Source organism: Crocodylus siamensis, chromosome 3 (genome assembly GCF_052110815.1).
Source record: "Crocodylus siamensis isolate JL-2025a chromosome 3, ASM5211081v1, whole genome shotgun sequence".
Classification (NCBI taxonomy): domain Eukaryota; kingdom Metazoa; phylum Chordata; order Crocodylia; family Crocodylidae; genus Crocodylus; species Crocodylus siamensis.
Genome location: NC_143397.1, coordinates 169,168,406 through 169,191,907, shown reverse-complemented (window position 1 = coordinate 169,191,907; position 23,502 = coordinate 169,168,406). Strand labels below are relative to the sequence as shown.

Below are 23,502 nucleotides of genomic sequence, written 5' to 3'. Positions count from 1 at the left end.
CTTTACTCTGTTTATTCTGTTCTGGACTTGTGCAATATGCACCACTCATCCAGACCAGATTATATGGCCACTTGACATGATTTGATTCATAACAATATGGGCAAAATTTCAGGGCTTGCTCTGACTTCCTTTTAGGTTCTATTGGTTGTAATTCTGTATTATGCCTCTGTCACAGGGACGTAAGTACGGGCAAGCAGGAGACCATGCCCTCAGAGAAACCCAAGGTGAAAAAAAAAGAAAAAAATTCACCGTTTACAGGATGCCAGAGAGAGACGCCAGCGCAGTTCATCAGCCACGGCCATCTGCAGCTGAGACCAGGTGACGTCAGCAAGAGACGCTACCTGGAAAAGATAAAAGATGGTCCCAAAAGCGTGGGAAGGGGGATGTCGAAAGCAGGGGACCACTGTGCTGAAGGCATCCAGTGGCAGGGAGCTGAAGAGCCGGTGCAGAGAAAAGTGGCGGCTGCAGCAGGGGCTGCAGGAGATCCCCACACTGGGGACAACCAGTGAGGATCAGAGGTGCTGGCAGAGAGGCCGGCAGTGGCAGTAGCAAGAGCCATCAGAGGAACTTCTACCAGTGGCATTCAGCACCGAGACTCCAGACCAGAGGCAGATCCAGGAGGAGACGAAGAAAACCCCGGCTGGGGTGAAAACACAGGTCCCAACACAGGCAACACACTAGCTTAGAAGCACTTGGTGCAAGGGGAACGGAGGAACCTCGGTTCCACAGTTGCCCCTCCTCTTTTCCTTTACTTTTCTTTTCTTCCTCTGACCTTTCTTTTTTCTTCTTCACTTCAGGTCATTCCTGATGGGTGTGATGTTGTCGGTGTGGGTCTCCTTGTGTTTTTCCTTTGTCCGTTCTATTTTAGTTCCCTGCCTAGAGCAGTTTACTCAGCACATCTTACCAAGTATTGGTGAGTTAGAAGCCCCAATTGAAGATGAAAGACAATGTGTGGACACGGCGACAACCAACAGCATCCATCGGAGATTGCTCAGGGCATCAAAGGGGACAACCCTCTGGGTCTAGTTGGAGTTCAAGGCATCTGTCTGCAAAGGAGGAAGCATAGGAACTGAGGAATACACCACCTAAGGGCTAGCTGCAAAAGATCCTGAGGTTCATCTAGAAGGTTGGCATATGGCTGGAGTTCAGGGGAGGTGGAGCCCTGTGTACATCCGCCAAGAGACGTGACAACTCTGGAGGCATCCTCAACAGGGACCCCCTTCACTGAAGATCTATCTGAAGTCATGGCAGGCGAGTTTGGGGGTTTCTCCAGAAGTGATCAAGGACCCCTCCGGAGTTCACACAAGTCTACTTGGTGCACTACACTAGGTGTCCGTGTCAAGGCAGCGTGAGAGTGGGTCATCAAACAGAGGCGGGCACAGCCTCCAACTGATCTGACTCTAGTTGCAGCTTGTATAAACATACCCGTGTTAGCTTCAAGCTGGCTACATGAGCTACTTCTAAGGGTAGAACGTGGCTTAGAATGGAATAACTACTCAAGTATTTATCCAGGATGAGTTTTGCAACCCAAACTGAACTGCAAATGATGTTCTAGCTATACGCAGACAAGTTTCTTTGGGTAAATCCAGTATCTTTTATTAGACAAACACTGATACCCAAACTAACTAATTTAAAGCTAAGGTATAGCTGCATAAGCTGCAATACTCTTTTGAGTACTGATACTAGCATGGGATTCACTACCAAAGGGAGATAGGGGTGATGAGGTTGCTTTTAAGCCAAGCCAGGGTTGCTCTGGGGGCTGAAGAAACCTCCAATGTAATTTAAGCTGTTCTATGCCAGGACCTGTGAGACAACCTTCCAGGAAAAGCCTTCCAGATGGTCTAACACAATATCTATAAAGATATTGGTTTCCCTAAGGAGGAACTGGGGTTTTAGGACCTTTTCAGTCTACCCTTCCCTTATTATACAACATAATGAAACCTGAGCAGGGGTGTCATCTATGATCTATGGAAGAAAAATACCATGTAAGTTATATTTAATGTCCTTTGAAATCAAAGGTAATCCTTCCACGGATTTCAACAGGAGGTGGATTGCACCACGTTAAATTGAGCATTTATTAGAAGTAGTAAGTATTTTATCCAAAAAAAAGACCTAGGGCTGCATAAAATGGATATTTTATTATTACATTCCACTGCACAAATGATCTATGAAGTTTTCTGTGTTTGTTGCTCTAAAATCAGATTATCATTCCAGATTTGAGATCACTGAAATTTTAAAATTTCATTGGCATACATTGAGTTTAAAAACATTTGGAGGAAGTGAACTCCTGCATCCTGCATTCACTCAAATGACACTTCCTTTACACAAAACTTCCTTGCAAGTGAAGTTTTGGGGGCTTAAGAAATGGGTCAGGGGAAAAAATGTAAATATCCTTTGTGAAATTTTGCACAAAAAGTATTTACTGTTTTCCTGCTGCCCTTCTAATTATCTATCCAGTTGAGTATTAAGGATCACTGAAAGTTTTGTCTGTGTTCGATGGAAAGTAAAGGCATCGTCTGCAGTCAAATTTTTAAGGAATGACCTGACTTATAGCAAATCACGGTTGCACTTCCTTGATTATTTAAACAGAGCATAGTCTACCTACTTTTTTAATGTTTCGCAAATGTCAGTTTCCTCTTTCTTTGCTAGAGCCCATTTCATGTTAGAGTAGTGCTCTGTCCTCTTGCTGCATAGCTGAGCAATGATTTCACTTCGTTTGCTTCTTACCCTGTTATGAGAAATTCTACTAAGCCTCTCCTTGGAAAAAAAAACACAAAACCCAAGAAGAAATAGCTGAACAAGAATTAGTCCAGAGCAGCAACTCTGAGCCAGGGAGGATTATCTCAGGTTTCCAGTTTCCTAGAGACAAAGATCCTTCCCCCACAGTTATGTTGTGGGCGGCGTTTTTGAATATATGCTAATTCAGCTGTTCTGACAGGAGGAAGAGCTGTGTCTCAGTTACACAGATCTCTTGTCAGCAAACAATAGTCAGAGGCTCTTACCGAGCCAAGCCATGCATTTACTGTTGTGACAGGATCATTTGATCTAATAAATGAGTAAATGCTGGTAGTTGTCTTTGTCACCAGGCAGTAGGAGAGATGTGCCTATGATAATGGAGATAAAGGACTCGGGCAGCGTGGTTCTGACAGCCTACCATTCTTACACTCCTTCTAGGATACCAATAATGGAACAAACCTTTGTGCCAGAGATTTCCTCCAGCCACTCTCCTATCAGCAGGTAAAGCATGAAGAATTATAACGGGTACAGTGCTGCTGCATTTCATCCGAGCTGATTGTGTTTTCCAGTTGTTTTCTGCTGATGTAGTTTGTGACTCTTTTTCAGATCACTTTACCTGTTACTCTTCACTTTATTTTTATTCATTACTTGTTTCCACTGGGGAACTTATTCAATTTTATGGCACTGGTTTTGATTAGAAATGGAAAATTCAAGTGCCTGGTTTAACTCTTGTAAATCAACAGTTCCATTTAGTTTGCAACCCAAGATTCACAACAACATAATCCCTTGGAAAGAAACGCATAAATTAAGCTTTTACTCAATTCACTTATTTACTGGGTTATGAAAGGTCATAAGGGTCAGTGCAAAGACAGTTCACCAGAAAATTCATTCTGTTTGGAAGTTGCTGACACTTTTTTTAAGTGCTTCTCCCATGATCCACAAAAAGGTCAGGATCAAGGATTGTTTGTCTTGAAGTATTGCAAGAAATTCTCTGATTCACACATGCAAACATACAGCTGCACAAAGTGAAACTAGTCCCTCAAAGACATCATCTAAGTGAAAACATTCCTTTAAAAAGTTATAGTACAGCAAATTATATCTTATCTACATATGAATGCAGTTGCATTTGTTTTGTTTTGTTTTTTCCCTGGGGTGTGTAACTGTCCTCCCATTTGCATAGCTTAGAAATAGGAAAGAGATCTTACCATTTGATTGTGGTTGTATTTGTTTCAGCAAATGTGACCTTTCTTCTAAATATCTGTCTCTGAATTACACCACTTTCTACAGATAAGATTTCCAAAAATGTATACTGTCAAACAAGACTCTTTAGGGAGAGCTGGCATTGGGTACCTTCATACTGGTTTAACAATGTTTGGTCTGATGGCTTGAATTGCTGAAGATTTTCCTCCCTTCTGCTAAATTGGGAAATCTGGCTTGACTGAATAAAATGACAACTAAAATCTAAGGCAATAGTATTATAGTTTTAATCTGTGACTGGCTGTAGTCTTGATTTGTGACTGGGAGGAGAAGAAATAATTAAGTTTCTTTCAAAATGAGCTCTGTGTGTTTTAATAAAAGCAATGGTAAGTAAGTACTTGATACTGTCATTTTACAATATGCTATTTATGTTATGTGCGGTTATTGTTGGGTTTAGACATGCACTATCCCTAGTTATGTGATTAGGATAACTTCTTTTGTGTTGTTTAACTGGTACCTGGAGACCAGCAACAAATACACAATTTCATTTTAAGAAAGGAGTTTTGCCCTTTGGCCATGGTAAGAGTGGATCCTGCTATTCAAATCATGGAATGATGGTTTGGCAGTGGTGACAATGGTGTTTCTTTCTTAAAAAAACCAAACAGCTAGTCCTTTTATCTAAGGGCAATGGAAATGGATGTTTTGTCATCATTTTATACTTGTGTGCCAATTGTTTCAAAACGTTCTTGAAAGTTAAGCCTACAATATGCCCCATTCAAAATTACATATTCATCACATAAAATTACTTATAACTTCAAACTGCTGTTCCTGGGAAAAGAAGATGTTAGTGCTTTGATGCATAACATAATTTGGAAGCTTCTGTTATTAGACAAGGAGTATATGGATGTGCACACATGCGCACACATGACTTTGGTGTTGCCTTCAATTTTTTTGTCTAAGTTCCCACAGCTGTCTGGTAGCAATATTTTTGCCATATGGGCAGTCAAATACTCTATCCATATTTCCAAAGCATGTTCCGGGGGGTGATTTTATTAACTCAGCATGCCGCCCCGTGGAATGCTGAGTACATGAAGACAAATGCACTTAACATTTTAGCAAATGGGAGGTCAGTCTCTAGCTTAATCCCTGCTACATCTGAGAGGACTGTACTACACTTCAATGGTGATGCAGTGACTTTGTTTCATGAAGCAGTAGGCTCTCTCGCTTTCCTTGAAGAACATTGTAAAGACTCTCTACAATGCATCCATTCCTTGGACCTTCAGGATAACACTCTGGAAGAACATTCCCAGAATACCATGTCACATGTTTGATAACAAGAAACAACTAGGTCCTCTTCCCTGATCCTCTGCTTTCTGATCCTTCCATGCAAATGCTGTTCTAGAGAAGTTGTCAGATTGACTCCAGATTTATACCGGTGTACCTGACAAGAGAATCAGGGCCTTGGTTATTAACCTTTGACTTACTGTCTAGTGATCAGCACTTCCCATCAGTGTAGGAATCAAGGTCTTTAATTACTAATACCATGAAAAAAGCACTTTTCTGACTTTAGAGAGGGATGTTGCTTTTATCTGGTGATCAGCCAAAATGACCCAGTCAGGAATGGATTGCATAATTGTAGTTTTATGGTTTAAGGAACTGCATAACTGCAGTTTTATGGTTTCATGTCTGGGTTTCAAAGAAAATGAACAAGCTGGAAAACAGGAGCCAAAATTTGTTGCTTGATGCGGAGATAAGAGACTTGTTCTTGATCTTCCTTTCACTGGTATTTCATTTGAAGTAAAATTTATGTGAGAGGAAACTAAAACCCAAATATTTTACTTTAACCATATCTTTAAATGTAGCAGTGACTTTTGGTTGCCTCAAACGTCAGCTGCCTAACTTGAGATACCTTTTGTGGAGATTTTGAGCTCTATGGTTCCTATTAAGTCTCTTTAAATTTAGAATCTCAATAAATCAGACCTTAGTTTTTACCTTTATGATCAGATCCCATTATCCTTCCTCCTGAAAAATTCCTGTTGACTTAAAAGGTCTTATTCATGTCCAAAATTGAAACCTCACAGTTTTTGATTTGTTCACTTAAGGGAATGTGGTTTGCTCTCCTAAGGGAGTAGCCTAACTTGGGGACCATGAGATCTATGCAGGCTTCCACAGTTCACAGCAGGAAGAAAGCATGCGCACAGACACAGCACAGAAGCACCAGGCCATAAGCAAAGACATCCTTCCTTTCAAAGCTGTACTGCTCTGTAGATAGGGTCAAAGAGGAAACATGGCTGAGCCTTGAACCCACTCAGCCTGAAGCAGGAAGTCCTGAGTTCTGGCCCCTCCTTACAGCATTGTTCAGGTTTTCTGCACTAAACAGTTATTGGGTAAAACACAGTTGGGAGAAGGGGCTGGAAATTGTATCTCCTTCCCACCCTCTCAAAGAAGTGTCATGCACCCACTTTTTCAGTCTCTTGTTCCATTTGATGCTCAGTAGCACACCTTCAGTACAAGGGGTGGAGAGAGCCCCCAACCCCTCCCAGCTTAGCCTATAGCTCAGTCATTAAGACACTCTCTTGCATTTGAACCCTTGCAGACTGAAGAAAGCCCCCAAAAAACCCCTCAGGTTTTCCACTCCCTCTACCTGTACCACCACATCCTCCACCGCATCTGCCTTAAAAGATCAAACAAGACAGTTGTCTGGCCTCCAAAAGGAAGAGCCTCAACATCTAAATCCAGGAAGGTGTGTCAGACTGCGAATCCCCTTCTCCCATACATAGGTACCTGCATTCAGGCACCCCCGTCTCTTCAGAGTTTCATTTCAGCTGTTTTAAGAGCTGCCTCAGTCTAAGACTTACCAAGTGCTGCATACTGTCAATTCTGTTCTTAGGCACATAACTCTCCCCACTGACTGCACTCAGAATTTAGGTACTTAACTCAGGTTTGTGAATCCCAGTCTTCAAGCCTAAAAGCTAAACATGGGAATGATGAGGCTCATAAGGCCTAGGTCCCTCTGTGGATTTGGGCCTTAGTGCTGTCACTCCATGTACCACTTCACTGAAGCCAGCTGGAGTTTTAAGTAAAAGCAGATATCTTCCATATATGGAAGATCTTCCTTGTGTATCTGCCTAATTCATTTCTATTTTGCTCCTTTTATGCCCTCTGCAGAACCCCCCTCTAATGCCAGCAGAAGTTCTAGACATGAAACAAATACAGAAAGCGAGACAGGTTCTTTTATTCACTAAGCCCACGGCAAAATCAAGGGAATCTCTGCCCCAAATCTCTTTTTATTTTGGACAATGATAACACAATACACCTGACAACTTCATTTTTTACTTGCCCTATGAGATGTCTGCTTTTGAGTGTTTAATTTTTGTTTGGCTCACAGTTTACACTGCTGCATGTCAACACATAATTCATAGCATAGTTATTTACAGTGTTTTACTGCTCATGAAGACAAAATACTGGTGTACTGGTTTTTCAGTAGTACACTAATCTAATTAATACCAAACTATATGCATATATGTCGGGAGGGGGCGGGGGTATGGAATACTTTCCTCATACTTTTCTCTCCTGTTTTTGTCCACCTTATTCATCATTGGAATTCAGAAGTCAGAGTCCCAAGAGAATTACAATACATGTTAATTATACATGGCCCAGGAGCTTACTGTAATTGTAACTTCCACACTGCAGCTACTGAGATGCATCTCTTTTCTCATTGAACAATGTTGTTGAGATCATTTGGATTCATCTTTCTTCTGTTGGTCCCAAGCCCAAGATGCTTTTGAATATGTGTGATATTTTTCCTACCAGTTCAAAGCCAGGTGAATTCTCTTTCTAAGAAGAGAACTTAGGCCTCGCTCTTTTCTGGTCTTTTTGTCACTGCTTGCATAATCTGTGGATGCTACAAGTGAGTAGTCCCCGGACTCAGGGCAGCACAACTGTACACAGCAACTGTGTGGACAGTGTGAAGAGGATGACTTCTTGCACCCATCAGCAGTTAGCCATGCAAATCAGTGTTCACCTGGGTCAGCTACAAGGTTAGGTTTACTTTATTCAGACTCAAGTATAATGATTAGCACTGCTAATTCACCTATCACTTACCACCTATCATTGAGATAACAATTCTGATTACAATAATGTAAATCAGGAGTAGCTCCATTTAAGTGAATGTGTTAAACCTACATAAAGTGGATATGAAGTGAGTCAGGGCAAAGTATCACCACGATCTGTTTTTTAGAAGGAAACACTGACTATGAATATGCTACATAGGAAAAGGACCAAATAGAGTGGGAAATGATGTTCAGTCTCATCTTAGCCATCAGAATCACTAGCCTATTGGTCATGGAGAAAGTCCTAAAACCCTTTAGTTGCTTCCAGAGAACACTCTCTCTCTTTCTGTATATTCAGCATGTCTCACTCCATTGCTCTGTTGTGAGGCCTGAATTTCAGACAGGCATCACTAAACCAGAGTTAAAAAAAGAACACAAAAACATCTAAGGTTACTAAGCTGTCTCAATTACTTGTGAGCAATCTCCCAGATTCCTGCTCAACAAAGCCAATTTCAACAGATTTGGGGACCATTGCAAAACCATGTAGGGGGAGAGCTCAGTAGTATGGCACCGGATTCTCACAAATGTAGTCATCTCTTCCGCTCGTTGTATGATGTGGTTGGTGAGCATGTAATGTGTCTTGAAATAATGAGTATATACCTGTAGGTAGTTAGAAAGAGGTACCATATGGGCCACTTGAGGGTTGTAATAAAGAAGCCTCAAGTTCCTCTCACTACAGAACTGTATGAATCAGTTCATGTTCCATCCCAGGAAAAACCATTAACATCACACTGGTATGACTGGGTCCAACATGTCATAAGTGTTGGGGCTATGAGCAACGCTACTGCTCAGTTATATACAAATGACGTCAAGAATGTCTTCTACTGAGGGGCAATATAAACAACTGTGATTATTTTTTATGTTTATCTCCTTGTATTTTAAACGTCCTCAGAAGACAAAAATAAAAAATACCACACAAAGCTGTTTTCTTGTCCCCAGAAGATTGGGAGGTAGATTTGGGCCTTTTGCAGGAATTCCATGCCTCTGGAATCATAATTTTAAACTGCAGGAATCAAGAACGATAAAATGCATGTAGGAATGTAATTCAAATTAACCAAGATTGGGTGACAAAACACTTGGTGGGAAAATGACAGCTTTTGACTGTTTGCACAGATTCTCATTCATTAGCAGCTTCCATTTAAAATAGATATATTTCAACAAATTGTAACAAGCTATTATTAAAGTATTTAGCAGGAGAATGCATATAAATAAGTCAGACAATAGTAGACACTTTTTTTCCTGTAAGCTTTAGAAATACCTACAGAATGTCCCTTAGGACTCTCACTAAGGAATGTGGTATTTATATTCAATTCTTCATGTTATGGTTGAAACTAGAGTTGGCTTCTCTGGTTTCTTTTTAGTGTGGTGCTCCTGCTGATCTCCCTGGTACCTCCATATGGAAAGCTGATGGAAAACATCTGGCACAGCTCCTTTGATCATTGTGTTTGGTTGAGCTTTTGGCCAGCTGCACCATTCATTTTTAACTAAGTCACTTATCTTTGATTACATGATGGTTGAAGTTGCCTGCAAAAATGCTAAGAGCTGAAAGCCCTGTATAGGCACCTCCATATTTAGTCTAACGTACTTTAGAGACAGCATAACAAAAAATAAGCAATTAAAAACAAGAATGAAGTATTATTTTGCAGAATAGATCATGTTAATTCAGCACAGAACACAGTCATATGGGAATGTACATTACAATATAGTTGTTATTATTATTATTATGATTATTATTATTATGGAATTACAGGTAAAAGCTGTAGCACTATTTGTGGAAGATTATGGTTAATGCTGTATGTGAACACAGAACCAAATCTTGAGCAGTAAGACCACCAGTAGCTCCCAGTTAAATAGTCCTCGGCCAACAGCATCAATCAGTGCAACATTTGGTTTTCATGTACTATTTCAAGTGCCAAATAAATTGGCAAATGTACCAGCTTTAAGCTACACGCTGTACTAGCAGCTACCTGGCCCACTGCAGTTTTCTGTTCCAGTTGGCCAGACACCTCAATAGCATAACAGCAAAATTAGCAAAAGGTGGAGCAGCAGTGGAGTTGGGGGTATTCATATCTGCCATTTTAGTGTGTTTCATTTACCATGATGATGCGTCTTATCCCAAACTGGCAAATACAGGTAGGTCCACCAGTCTACCTCCCTGTCTACTTTGTAACTATATTCTATGGCAGCTTGCCTGGAACAGCTTCCAGTCCTCCTATAGCTGCCTCTTGAAAAGCACAGAGCCTATTCAGGAAGAAGCAACAGGAGCTTATGCAGCCAAGGAAAGAATAAATCAATAGTGGAGGAAAGAGGAGCAACTAAGTTTACATATTTCCATGCTAACAGTCTCCTTCACAGAGTATTGTCTTATTCTCCTCTCCATGTGTGAATACAACTGCCAGGAATATTGTTGAGGACGATATACTATGCCCTCACCGGAATTTCATAGTTTCATAGTTAGTTTCATAGTTTCTAGGGTTGGAAGGGACCTGAGTAGATCATCTAGTCCATGGCAGGAAAGAGTACTGGGGTCAAACTTGTTTGACCCTAATTTGCATGAATATTGTTGTTACAAAGGTCCCATTTCCAAATAACAGTGGTTTCTATAAATTACACCATTTGTCTGTGAGTTTCCAAGTGGAATTGAAGGTGTCATTTTAAGTTTGAAACCTTAGACAATTTAATATCAGGTTATTTGAAAAAGGGACCCTGCAAAACTATTACAGCTGAGTTTAGCTACAGCATCAATATTGGAGTTCTTTTGTCATTAACATGAGAGGAAGGCTGATGTTCTCTGGAAGCTCCCTTGACTCCCTAATTTATTTCCTTCTTTGGGTCTCTGCTGTGGTGTGGTGCATCTCCATGCAACCACCAATGAGCTTTTATTGCTATTTGTGCAATGCTATTCATTCTTTCTTTCCTCTTTTTCTTTCAAATGATCAAAAGAAAATTGCCTGTAGAGTTACCATTACTTTATCTGTGAGGAGTTTCTTTAGCCAAGTATTTATATAGATGTAACATGAAGGCATGCACAGGTAGACAGACTGAAAAACTCAGTGACAAAAATGACATGACAGTGACACGGTTCACAAAGTCCAATGGTTACATGGAATACTGTAGAAAAACATTCTGAATTTTCTTTAAAAATAACTAATACCATTTCAGTTTAAAAAGCCAAAACTAAACAAACAGTCTATTCAGTATATTCGTTTTTATACTGTTTACTTCAACAGCAGAAAGTATTCAGATCCTGTTTTCTGAAAGTACCACATCATTAAAAAACTCTCCATTCTTAATAAACTAAAAGATTGCAAGTTTGGCTCAGGAACTGTTTTGTCTGATCTGAGCTGCGTTTCATCACTAATGGACTCCTGTTCTACAGTTGTTTTAACTGTATCTTTTTTAAAGAACCCTATTAAACCAGACATGAAATTAACTATGGCAGTCAGTGAAGCAATGAGATAATGCAAGCCAAAACAGCTTGTTCGACCCTAAACTGAGCACAAGTAATTCTGCAATTAATGTCATATGCTGCATAGCAGTGAGTCAGTACAGTTCTAAGCAATCAAAAGCTTGTAAAGGAATTTATTGCAATAGGATGCTACCAAAGCCAAGCAATACATACTGGGAGAATAATCAGAGCAAGTTTAGTCCTAATTAGTAATTAATCCTATTACAAGGTCCAGAAGAATCATAGAATCATAGAAGTAGGGTAGGAAGGGACTTTGTAGATCTTCAAGTCCAACCCCCCGCCTGGGCGGGAGAAAAACTGGGCTCAAATGACTCCAGCCAGCTAGGCATCAAGCCTCTTCTTAAAGACCCCCAGGGTAGGAGCCAGCACCACTTCCCTTGGAAGTTGGTTCCAGATCCTAGCCACCCTGACAGTGAAGTAGTTCTTACAGATGTCTAATCTAAACCTGCTCTCCAACAACTTGTGGCTGTTATTCCTTGTTATGCCAGGGGGCGCTAGGGGAAACAAGGTCTCTCCCAACCCTTCTGGTCCCCCCTAGTGAGTTTATAGACGGTCACCAGGTCCCCCCTCAGACTTCTCTTGTGAAGGCTGAACAGGTTCAGGTCCTGCAGTCTCTCATTGTAGGGTCTGCCCTGTAGTCCCCAGATCATGTGGGTAGCCCTCCTCTGGACCCTCTCCATGTTGTCCACATCCCTCCTGAAGTGGGGCGCACAGAACTGGACACAGTACTCCAGCTGGGGCCTGACCAAGAGATATTGAACTATATGTCTGAATTATATGACAGTGAACTATATGTTTTCAGATATAAACAATTAGTAAATATCATTAGCAGAAGGAAAAATACTGAATAGCAGACTTCTTGCTCTAGCTGATCAGAAACAAAACTTTTAACCAGATGGACTTTTGTTCTGATCTACTCCTTAGGGCTTATTGTAACAAAACCCTGGGGTGTCAGAGTGCTCCCAGAGATGCAGACTGGATGTTTGTATAAGATTACTGGTCCCCCACTTCACAAAATGGATATGTATTTGCCCAAAAATCACAATTTAATATAGGCACCTCAGTTAAATAACAGAAAAAGCAGAGGTGTATTATATGGAGAGAAAACGTGATCCAATGGTTTGACAACAGAATACAGTAAAACAAAATTGACAAAACCTGACAAAATCCCTACTCTACTTTTGGACTACCACCTAGCTCTAATAACAGGCCTATTAAAATTCCCCTGGGGTCTGCCTCCCATTTTCTTACAGCTAGCTCCCTCCACTGGGGACCTCTAGTCCCCCTCTCCTCATAGGGAGCTGTCTCTCAACTCTCACTCTTCCCCCCCCGCCCCCCACACTGACCTTACCTACCTCCAGGGGAGTCTGAGGATCTGCTCCATTCTCTGCCTGTGGCTCTCTGACACCTATATTCCTACACTATTTGGAAATGTATAGTACAAGCAAAAGAGGTGTCAAACAAAATGTTGTAGGCAATATTTATTAATAGGTTAATAAATCTGTAGCCATTGAAGCCTTCAGGTTTATCTCACAGCTGAATCTCTCAAGCAGTCAGTGGAATGATTCATGGAAAATGACTTTTCTTGCTCTTTTGTAGCACCTCAGATTATCCATGTCTTAATATTATTACCTAAGGGCTAATTTTGAGTCAGTGTAAAATTCAAGTGAAGTCCCAGTTTAGTAACGGGTTCTACAGTTAACCAGCTGAGTAACCCTACAGTAATCTGTGTAGGTTTTGGTCAGATTGCTTTTACATTTTTCCTAGATAAGTTCTGGGCTGTAAAAAATAGAATTTTCATTTTCTTAAAAAATCTGAGACTCTCACCCAGTCTTGGAACATACGTGTGCGTTGAATATGGTCATCATCAATACACAATAAAATCTCTTTTCTAAATAACAATTGTGAGTGAAGGAGCTTAACCCTATTCAGAGAAAATGAAGAAGCCAAATTCAGCCTTGATTTAACTCCATCAAATCCCATAATTAGAATTCACTCTCATTTCTTATAGGCTCATTGACACTGATACTGAGCAACAATCAAGCTGAAGATGACACTAAATATGGTGTATATATGTATGTAAAAATCATCACTTAGCAGTTACATGGGCATGCCCATTAAAAGTATGTCTGTAATTCTATGAAGGCGATGGTGTTACTAAGAACAGATTGGATTTTTGAGCCTGCATCAAACCCAGCCAGCTGTAGTTAAACCCACAAAGGCTGACAAAGTACATTCCTAGTTGTATCAGCAGAGTGGGTTAGATTAAATTACCTCCTTTGAGACTATTTATGATGAGTTTCCATCATTGGGATACAATTAGCATTTTATCCAGTCCACACTGGGACCTCAGGCTGTGCAACTGTTTTAATGTGAATAACCCAAGTGCTGCAAAGATGCATCATTATGGAGTAAAACTAAATCCTGCATATAGTCACATCTTGCAAGACAGCTTCATTGGAGATAATAACAACAGCCCTTAATAAATATGTCTGAAGACTCTTATAAGCAATTGTTTTATAGGTGTTTAAAAAAAGCAGTTTACATGAGACACCAGCAATGGCAAGTAGAACATTAGGTAGTGGGAAGAATTTTTCTGTTTTTCATGCATAGGTCGTATAGTTTTGTGCTGGCATGCCTGCTAATATTTGCTATATGAAATTTCATTCACAAAATTGAGGATTGTTTCTGAGAAATTGTCCACAATTTGGTTATTTCTTGGTAATTTCATGGAGCAAAAAATGTATTGGCTGCTTGACCATTCAGTGTAGTCTGTGTGTGCATTTGGTTCTTTTAAATTGATCAACTTCTCAAGTTCCTATGGCAGAGATTAAAATAAGTGAGCAGAGAGACACATAAATGTTACATAAGAACTGTCATTAAAAATATCGTCTCAAAAAGCTACGATTTAGTCTATCTACCTTGCCCTTTGTCTCATTATCCTAATCACTTCCACATTAGGAAGAATACATACATAGTATTTGTGTTTTCCTGTTTTGCTGGCATACCACATTCAGCTGAAATTTCAGGACATATATATTACATTTATGACAATGTATAAAATGCAAATACTGCTACATAATACAGTTAAAATAAATACTGAATATATTCCAAAGTTATTCCATAAGCAATTGGTAGGTTTCACGAGTAGGCAATATATAAAATATAACATTAAATACACTGAAGAGATCTAGCATATTCTTATGGTAGATAGATGAGAAGCAAAAGGCTTGCAAGATTACTATAATGATTTTTATTTTTAGAATATCTAAAATTCCCTTTGTTTCTTCTCCCTTTGTATTTTTAAAGCCATTGCATTGTTCCCACATTTAGGCATGGACAGACATTGCACATAAACTTGTTTAAGTGATCAGAAACTGGTTTAAACCTGTAACAATACAGATGTTCAGTGCACATAAACCAGTTTGAAAATGGCTGAAATGAGTTTAAGATAAACCTGGTTGAATGTAGCCTCAGACTTAACTTACTTGGGTCAAATCAGTTTATGCAATGTCTATCCCAGACCCCTTGCTGGTTTAGGTTCAACCAGACTCTCCCAGCATCCCAGCTTGCTTTCTGGAGTGGACAGGGCTTTCTGCTCCACAGCAGGGCTGGCCCCTCCCCTCTGCTCCCTGGCTGAAACTCTTGCAGAGACTTGGAGACACAGCTGGGTCTGCTGGCTTCCCCGTGCCTCCCTTTTCCCCTCCCCACCCACAGTGCTTAAGCAGAGATCCCTCCCTTCACTCTCCCAAGCACAGACCATAGCCAGCAAGTGGTATGCCAGCTAATGCTGTGTAAGGTAGATAGGGCAGCGTCCACTTAAGGTTTTTTGGAGCTAATCAACACCTTAGCTGGTAATCTCTCTATATTCCTTCCTTTGGAAAAACACTGTTTAAGAAGAGCTTGAACTAATGAGCAAGTCTTTGATTTCTGATGGAGTGCTAAATGTGGATAACAGAGCTGATAAATGCTCTGTTATCAAGGGCAGGGAGGGAGGGAACCCCTCCCCAATAACAGTTTCCTGCCTGGGCCTGGCCATGCCCCACTTGGCTCAGCACTCTGGAAGGAAAGGGAGGAAGGGAAGGGAAGGCTGCTTTATCGCCCCCCCCCCCCAGCTTCTAGCCTGAGCCAATGCAGGCATGTGCTGGCATTTTTTCCATCCAGAGGGCATGTCAGTTACTTACAAAGTGATTTAGCCTGGCCAGGATACACTAACCTGCAAGTATTGAATCAATTCAGGCTCAGGCTTTTTGAACATTTGTTCCTAGCCCTAAAATACTTTGTATAGGAGACAAGACAGAATTTTCAATAGTTAGAACCTGAAAAATTGTGTTTAGAATCATATCAGGATTAGATGTGCAAATGACTTATGTTTATAGAAAAGACAATCCTGTTTTTACTGCTGAACTGATAAGGTTATAAAGAGTTTAATCTCTGATTTACAAATGTAATGAGCGTAACATGTATGGCTAAATCCAAAGGGTATGAATTCAGTGGAAAACTTGTGACTGATTTCAGTAACCTTTGATTCTATCTCTGCAAGTCTAACTTCAGCAATAGTTCTGCAAGCGTCTCCCTTTAATATCTATTGCATTGTCTATTGTATTATTGGTTGTTATATTACTGCATTTACTTGAACATAAGATGCATTTTTTCTCCCAATTAGCATAGGGAAAAACACGCCTTGTCATACAATCGCATAAAAAAACTTCATTGGTAATAAATTGGTAAACTTCAAATGGTAATGAAAATCAACTAAGAAGTTGATTAAAATACAGCCAGCACTGAACGTGACTATAAAAGTCATGGCCCATAATACGGAAACTTTCTGCTGATGGAAACCCTTTTTTTTGTGGCTTTTAAAACAAAAAACAAAAAAAAAACCCTGGCATCTGTTCCCTTCACAGGGAACTGGCACCAGGCCTGAAGGTACTGCAATACCAGGCTAACCAGGAGGGCTAGAGCCAGCCCTGACACAATCCACTTGGTGCAAAAATGCTACATTTGATCTGAGCCAAAAAGGTTGAGATGCTGATGGGAACTTTCAGCAAGACTAGATTTAAGAAATCCATCTGAAAAAAAAAAATCTGAAAAAAAAAAATCTGGCAATGCTTATTGTGCTCAGACCCCCTCAACACTGACTTTTTTTCAAGTCAAGGTGAGCCACTATATGGAATACAGTTTTACTTCCTCTTCAATCCCACCAGTGAACTGGGTCTTTCTTTCCTGTTTCCAGTGATTCCTGTTTCTTTACCAGTCTTAAATGCCTGGCAAACATCACCAAATGGGGTCCCAAACAGTTCACCCAGAATCTCTCTGTCAGCCCCTCCCTCAACCTGTCATATATGATTAGTTGACCCCCACCCTCCATGTGGTGAAGCTGAACCAGGTAGCCCTGTGCCTCATCTGCATATAATTTCCTGGAGGATCCCAGGACTCACAACAAGAACACCTGGCTCTGGTTATGAGTGGGGGCTAACTAGCACATAAATTTTTGGGGGGTGCATATCTGAAGTACATGCACATACTGTGCACTGCTGGGCTATCGGGTCACCATGGTTTGAAATGCTGTTGTCCCTGCTGTGACCAAGCCCAAATATGATAAACTGTGAGACTTTTGGCTTTGAACTAGTATCATGAATAGTTTGTACTCTGTATAGGGAGGTACAAAAGTGCTGGTAAAAGTATGTTTGTAGATTACCTGTCCTTACACTTGCATAAGTTAAAAAATAAATAAATAAAATGTCCATTCATCCGTCAGAATTCTCAAATTACCTCCTCATTTTCATGTGCTCAGGGACAGCAGGGTCTGACAGTAGGAGATGGGGAAGCAGTAGCAGGGAGAAGACTTTGGAGAACAAAGGACAAGGGTGCTACCTGACTCCCCAAGATATATTTTTTCTGCTATACCAGTGGGAAGGAAAAAAATTCAAGATAAACCTCCAATGGTTCGATTCCATACATGGAAGAGTATAACAAATTTATACATTTTCCATATATAGTATTATTGGGAGGTCATCTTGTAATCAGGGTTGTCTTGTATTTAAGTAAGTATGGTATTTATTTCACCCTTTTCTTTATTTAAGGGTCCTTTATATTCCAGTGGAGGTCAAACCAATATTGGGTTTAATGAAAATTAGGCAGGCTTGAACTGAATTTCCTTAAAGAATTTATAAGACTGAAAAACTGAAGGTTTTGTTTTCCATAACATGGCTTAAACCTTTAGAAAAGTTTATACTTTTGTATCAGTTTTTGTTGGTCTTTTCTGTAGAAAAGACATGACAAGACAGGTCATTCACAATGAAAAAAGTTAGTAGAGTTTCTACTAGGTTCAATATATAGGCCTTATTTTGGATCACCCTCAAAGTAATATACTTACTAATGGAAATATTATCACAAGTTAGCAATGAGCCCAAAAATCCAAACAAAACAATGAAGACGCACAGACCTTCCTTCCTATTCTGATTCCATCACTGGAATCCCTCGTTAATAAAAGGATTTTGTTTTTAAAAACTTCCTTATGTGCATGTCTGCATTCCTGTTCATTTGTATGCTTCATTAGTTAAAATCAAATACAATGAAGAGGAGCTCCAAGCATGCTTAAAGTAAACAAAAAGTTTTAAAAATATGCATTGCCATCCTCATGGGAATTACTGTGCAGAAGACCAAGTCACTGATGTGAAAGTGTGTGTCTGCTTTCCTTGATGCCATTTTGTCATTGTGTAACTGCTCAAGAGTTTGTTCTTTGGTAACACACCTTTCTATTAGAGGTGCAGAAAGGTAAGAAAAGATTTGTTGTTTCAAACTTAGCAATATCTCTGTTTCATATACAACCATTCCCTGGAAGGCAGTAGGAAATAGGTGGCTAGGCTTCTAAGAAATTATGTGAGTATAATTCCATAAAGTTATGTGTTTACTTTTATCTTTACTTATAAATGTCCTTGTGCCTCCCACCCACTGACTTCTTTGATGAATAGCCTTTTTTCTGTTATTGAAATAATGCACTGTACTAGGGATTTTAAAAGGATAGTGTAGAAATAGTGTTTGACTCTTTTCAGTTGCCATTGTATCTCAAGTGAAATTGTTCATTCAGCTGATTCTGATTATATAAGTAATACTTTAGAAGTAATAAGAATATAATTTCTGGGTGCCTACGATAAGAAAGTGACCATTAGATTTATTTTTGCACTGCATTGTAACTAATATAATTTACAGCAAATAATGTTGGACGTGTGTTGTTTTAAAAAAGGAAAGAAAATAAAAAAGGGAACCTGGCAATCACCAAATGAGGCTGAGAGAAAACACTGCTATTATGCTTTAAAAGAGACTGGCTATCAGTTAGTTAAACAGAAATGTAGAAATGGAATAAAGTAAAGTAGTGCTAAAAAACATTTTTATAATTAAAATGCTTTTAGTCATCAGACAGTGTTAAATAAACAGGGGCTGTGCATTATATATTTATTGACAACAAAACAAAATAAATTAGCCAACATTTGCCATAATAGCAATGCTTGATAGCATTGAGATAGATCTTACTAGATAATTACAAACCAGTGAAAGGTTCCATTAGTAAATAATGAAGTGAGGTGTGGACTAAACACATCCAATGATGATAAATAGAAGATCATTACAAACCACTTCACTTAAAACTTAATGTTGAATGGATTTCACCTACAGTAACCAGTTTTGATCAGATGAGTTATTTAAATCAATGAATTGCTGATGCACTTGTCAAAATCAAAGTTGTTGAAATTGACCTATAGTAGTATTATGCAGCAATGCTTTTTTGTGGCTAGAATACTAAGTAATGTTGTTTATTCTCAAATGAAAATACTTACTCATATGTCTAAGCAAGTGGTTGAAGCTAATATAACTGTTTTGTTTTTAAACATAAAAGAATAGAGTTTCATGGAAGAACTATTTATTAAAGGGTCAGTTTGTTCAGCTCTCTTATATAACCCTTTCAATGGCCAGAACTTTTTATGATTAATTACACCATGTTTTGATATATGACTAATATCCTATATTACATATAAATAGGAAAGTGCTGTTTCCCTATAAGTTATGATAAGAAAGCAGCTTCTCGGTTAGCAATGATCTCATGCAATGTTCCAGTGTTTATTTAGCTGAAATGAAACATGATTATTTTTCATGAAGAAACCAGTCAAATAATACCTTGGAGAGAAATTATTTACTTAAGCTCTACAACAGAAGATCTTCTGAAATGCTGTGTTCCAAGCACCCCCTGCAATATTCATCTTCTCAGGGTTTTTGCAAACTATAAGCTGCTGAATTCAAATATACTTCCCTTGAAAGCAAAGGAATTCTGTTGATTTACCTTTGGGCCAGTTCTAGGCATACATTCATTCTTGCATTCCCTGTGCTCCCTGAAGTGATTGCTTGGAATATGTGGCTTATCCCTGGTCCCTTTATTTCACCAAAGGCTGACTCATAGCACTGCACTTGTTTATTGCACATAAAAGTAACTCATGACAAAGTGTTGTTGCACTGGGGTAGAGATAAAGACAGTTAAATACGCTTCCTGACTTGATAAAGATAACAGAAGTAACTGAGAGCCAGATTATGTCCATACTCACAATGTACAGCACTTTACTCTTTGAATAGCAGCAGAGAAATCAGTCAAAGTGTTCTCAGAGCAAAACTTCATGAGTAGGGGTGACAGAATCTGACTCTATGTTACAGTATATATCCAAGAAAACTGAATGAGTGCTGGCCATAAAAGTAAAAAACGTAATGATTCAGGCCATCACTTATTAATTAAACTGGTATGACATTTTCCAGTCTCCCAGATGCAATTTGTCATATATACAGTGACCAGTTCTTTTTCCAGAGGACCAGGATCTGCTCCCCTTCCTTATCTTCTCCAGCATTTGAGTACAGACACACCTCATGTTTATTTTGAATCAACTTACTTTGAATCAAACTCAAAATACCCATCCTCACTATAAAGTCTCTCTGCTCTGAGGTAGTTTTTGAGCACAAAAACTGTGGGGTAACTTACTACTGAGTAAATGTCATGTGTCTGCAATTTTAAGTCAGTCTCATCCCAGAGTACTTGTTTGCTACGTAGTGTTGAGACCTTGTAATGGTGTCTACTGTGGGCAGCTAAGCTTAGGAGAGCTGGTCCAGTGCCCTCTTAACCAGGAAGTAAAATCCAGGGTAAATTACTCTGTAATAATCACACTGTGTGCATACTATTCATATAAAAATGTCAATGGGAATGCACATGCAGTAAGTTGCTATTCAGTTTAATTTAACAGAATCTATTTTCCTGTTTTATGACTGCTGACAGGTAGATTTGGGTACTCTTACTTATGGTTAATATAAGCAACACTTCTATGGGAACACCGGGATACCATTGGTGGAGAAAGTGCTCTTCAGTACAAGTAAAAGCATAAGAATCTGGCTTAGCAGCTGTAGCTGTGCCAACAAAGTCTGTTGTGTCTCTTTTCTCCAGCTCTTCATCTCTCTCATATATTTAGACTGGAAAGATATTTTTATTGTATGTTTGTGCAATGTCTAGCGCAACAGGGTCCTATTCTTACTTGTATATTTCTTGCAAAGTAAAAATAACAAAAGATAATTCAAGTACTCCTGGCTTATTCTTCAGGACGTAAAAGCAGCAAATGTGAGGATTTTTCCTCCCATACAGAATTGTACCATTAGATACAGTAGGTTCATTGTGAGAATTGTAGGACAAATGAATAAAGTGGTTGCCACAAGACCTGTGTACCTGTTAGCACCAGACTGAAGGATTTTTCTTCCCAGGGTTCCTATCTCTTACATTTCTGCAAAATGAAACAATGCTTTAACGGTACACTTCACTCAAAGAAAATGGCTATTTTGGTTTAGTTCCTATTCTGTATAAAATTATTGTACTACCAAAACCAAAACTCCATGTGTTACAAGGTCTCCAGACATATTTTACTTATGTCTCGTCTATTAGAATGAGATTTATCTACAATTATTTCACCTCAGCTAAAGGAGCTTCAAAATTGTACTTGAGAAAATTCATTTTCTTAAACAATACATGGTTTTGGAGAAGAAAGGAGTTGTTCCCTAATTTTTCTTGCTTTTTTGGGTTACATGAGCAAACTACAGGCAGTGCTCAAAACGTTCAGTGCCAAGCCACTCAAACTTCATAAATCATAATGTAGTATCAGACGTGCTTTTAAAATGGTCATTCTCCATTATCCTTGAATGATGCATGACTTACATAAGCTGTTCTGCAGGCACAGACTTCGAACAATGCAGTATCCACAACTAGTAAAAATATCACTTCACTTTCTGGATGTGTGTTAAGTTCATTTAAAATTTCTTCTCAGGGCTGGGATAGGATTAATGCAGTCATGAAAGGAATGGCCAAGAGCTCTTGCCAGTTCAATTTCCATTTGCACAAATGTTGAAATGATCAGACAAACTTCCTCAGAGGCCTTATTGTGTAACTCGCATGGTTGGTTATTCTAGTAGACAAAATTGTTGCTAGTCTTTTGAAAGGTAGGTATATGTCCCAGCCTGAATGGGAAGCTGAGGGAGCGAGGTTGCTTAGCATAGTATGAAGCACGGCCATGCCTTGGTGAATATGACTGGTATGAGCTGTTGCTCATGACTTACCTATTTTATACAAGAGGGCTTCTGACCTTTCAGTCTGGTACTGTTTATATGCATGAAAACGTAAAAAGGCAAAACCTGGAAGGGGAGGTGGAGGGGTGGGGATGTGGATATTTTCAATCAAGCAGCTTTGGACAAAAACCAGGAGTGAAGCTAGTATTTTTCATTCTTCCCAATAGTCTTTGATATAGGGACATTGACACTGAAATTCATGATCGCTCCTATTTATACTAACATCCACATTATGGTTCACTTTGAACCAAGTCTGTGCACAATCAGGAGAAAATATTTTTCAGTACTTATTCCATTACTTGCCCACCTTTCACGAAGAGCAATGTTTTTGAAAAACCTGTCTTCATAATGAAATGGCACAATCAATCGTCATATATATTTTTGGTAACTTGTAATAAACTCCAGAATCAGCATTCCAACACCTTAGCCAGCCCTTGAAATCTCGATGGCTCTTGTCCAAGCCCTGCTAATTAAATCAGCTCTGTTCACAATGTCAAATTAAGTAGTGATTTTTCCATATTCTTGCTTTAACTCTATGAGCTTCCACTCTTGGGAAGGATGCAACACAAGGAGCTTTCTGCACAGCTTCCCTTTTACTAACTTGCATTCATATTCTCAATGAAAGTTTTATTAGAGAATGGAAGAAAGAAAGAGAGCTGAATCACAACCCAACTACTTATAAGTACAGCAAACCCATCTTATTTATAATTGGTCCCCCCCATTTAGGGCTTGATTCTGCAGGATTTGTACAATCCTCTAAAGCACTGTTAAATCTGTGCTTAGCTTTTAAGTTCTTTCCTGGATCAGGAGCTACAGCACTCGGCAACTAGCAGAACTGAGCCCTTGCTTCATTTTTGCTGGCTTCTGGAAGAACTCCTTTCATCTGTGAGCTGCAATACTTTGATCTTTTTTCAGATAATTTGCTGTATGATTTTCAACAATAGATTCTTATTTCAGTGTGCTTCCCTCAGAAAGCAGAGCTAAACAGAGTCAAACCACTTGTTGCTTAGAGCACTGGTCTACACCCCCACACCCACCTCAGTGTATAAATCACTAAGTAGAGGCCTTGGTTTCTAAAACACAAGACTACCCGAATTGAGATTTTTCACATTTGTAAAGCTCTCTGCATTTCTTTTATGGTAACTGAAGATTCCAACCCCAAGAACAAAACTGGGGATAAATAAGCAAGCACCCATGGGTTACCACCAATAAACTTCCACCAAGGGGATGAGTTGTTATTAAAATGCTTTAAAAAACCATAGAAGACAGGACCATGAAAAGAAATTTTCAGTGTACTTTACAACAGATACCAAATGAATTGTTATTCCTTTGAAAAATTAAATA

The 23,502-nt window shown here is 39.3% G+C and overlaps 1 protein-coding gene across 4 annotated transcripts in view; it reads left to right on the top strand.

The window, feature by feature from the left end:
- The first annotated feature begins 2,940 nt into the window (after positions 1-2,940).
- ARHGAP28 (Rho GTPase activating protein 28) overlaps positions 2,941-23,502 on the top strand; it is a 106,837-nt gene continuing 86,275 nt past the window's right edge. For 2 of the 4 annotated variants that reach the window (XM_090039721.1, XM_090039720.1), the window contains exon 1: positions 2,942-3,237. In XM_090039721.1, coding sequence (XP_089895847.1) covers positions 3,107-3,237 — 131 coding nt within the window. In that variant the 5' untranslated portion in view covers positions 2,942-3,106. Of the gene's footprint in view, positions 3,238-23,502 lie in introns of all 4 variants that reach the window. The other 2 variants (XM_090039722.1, XM_090039724.1) reach the window with 2 other exon arrangements.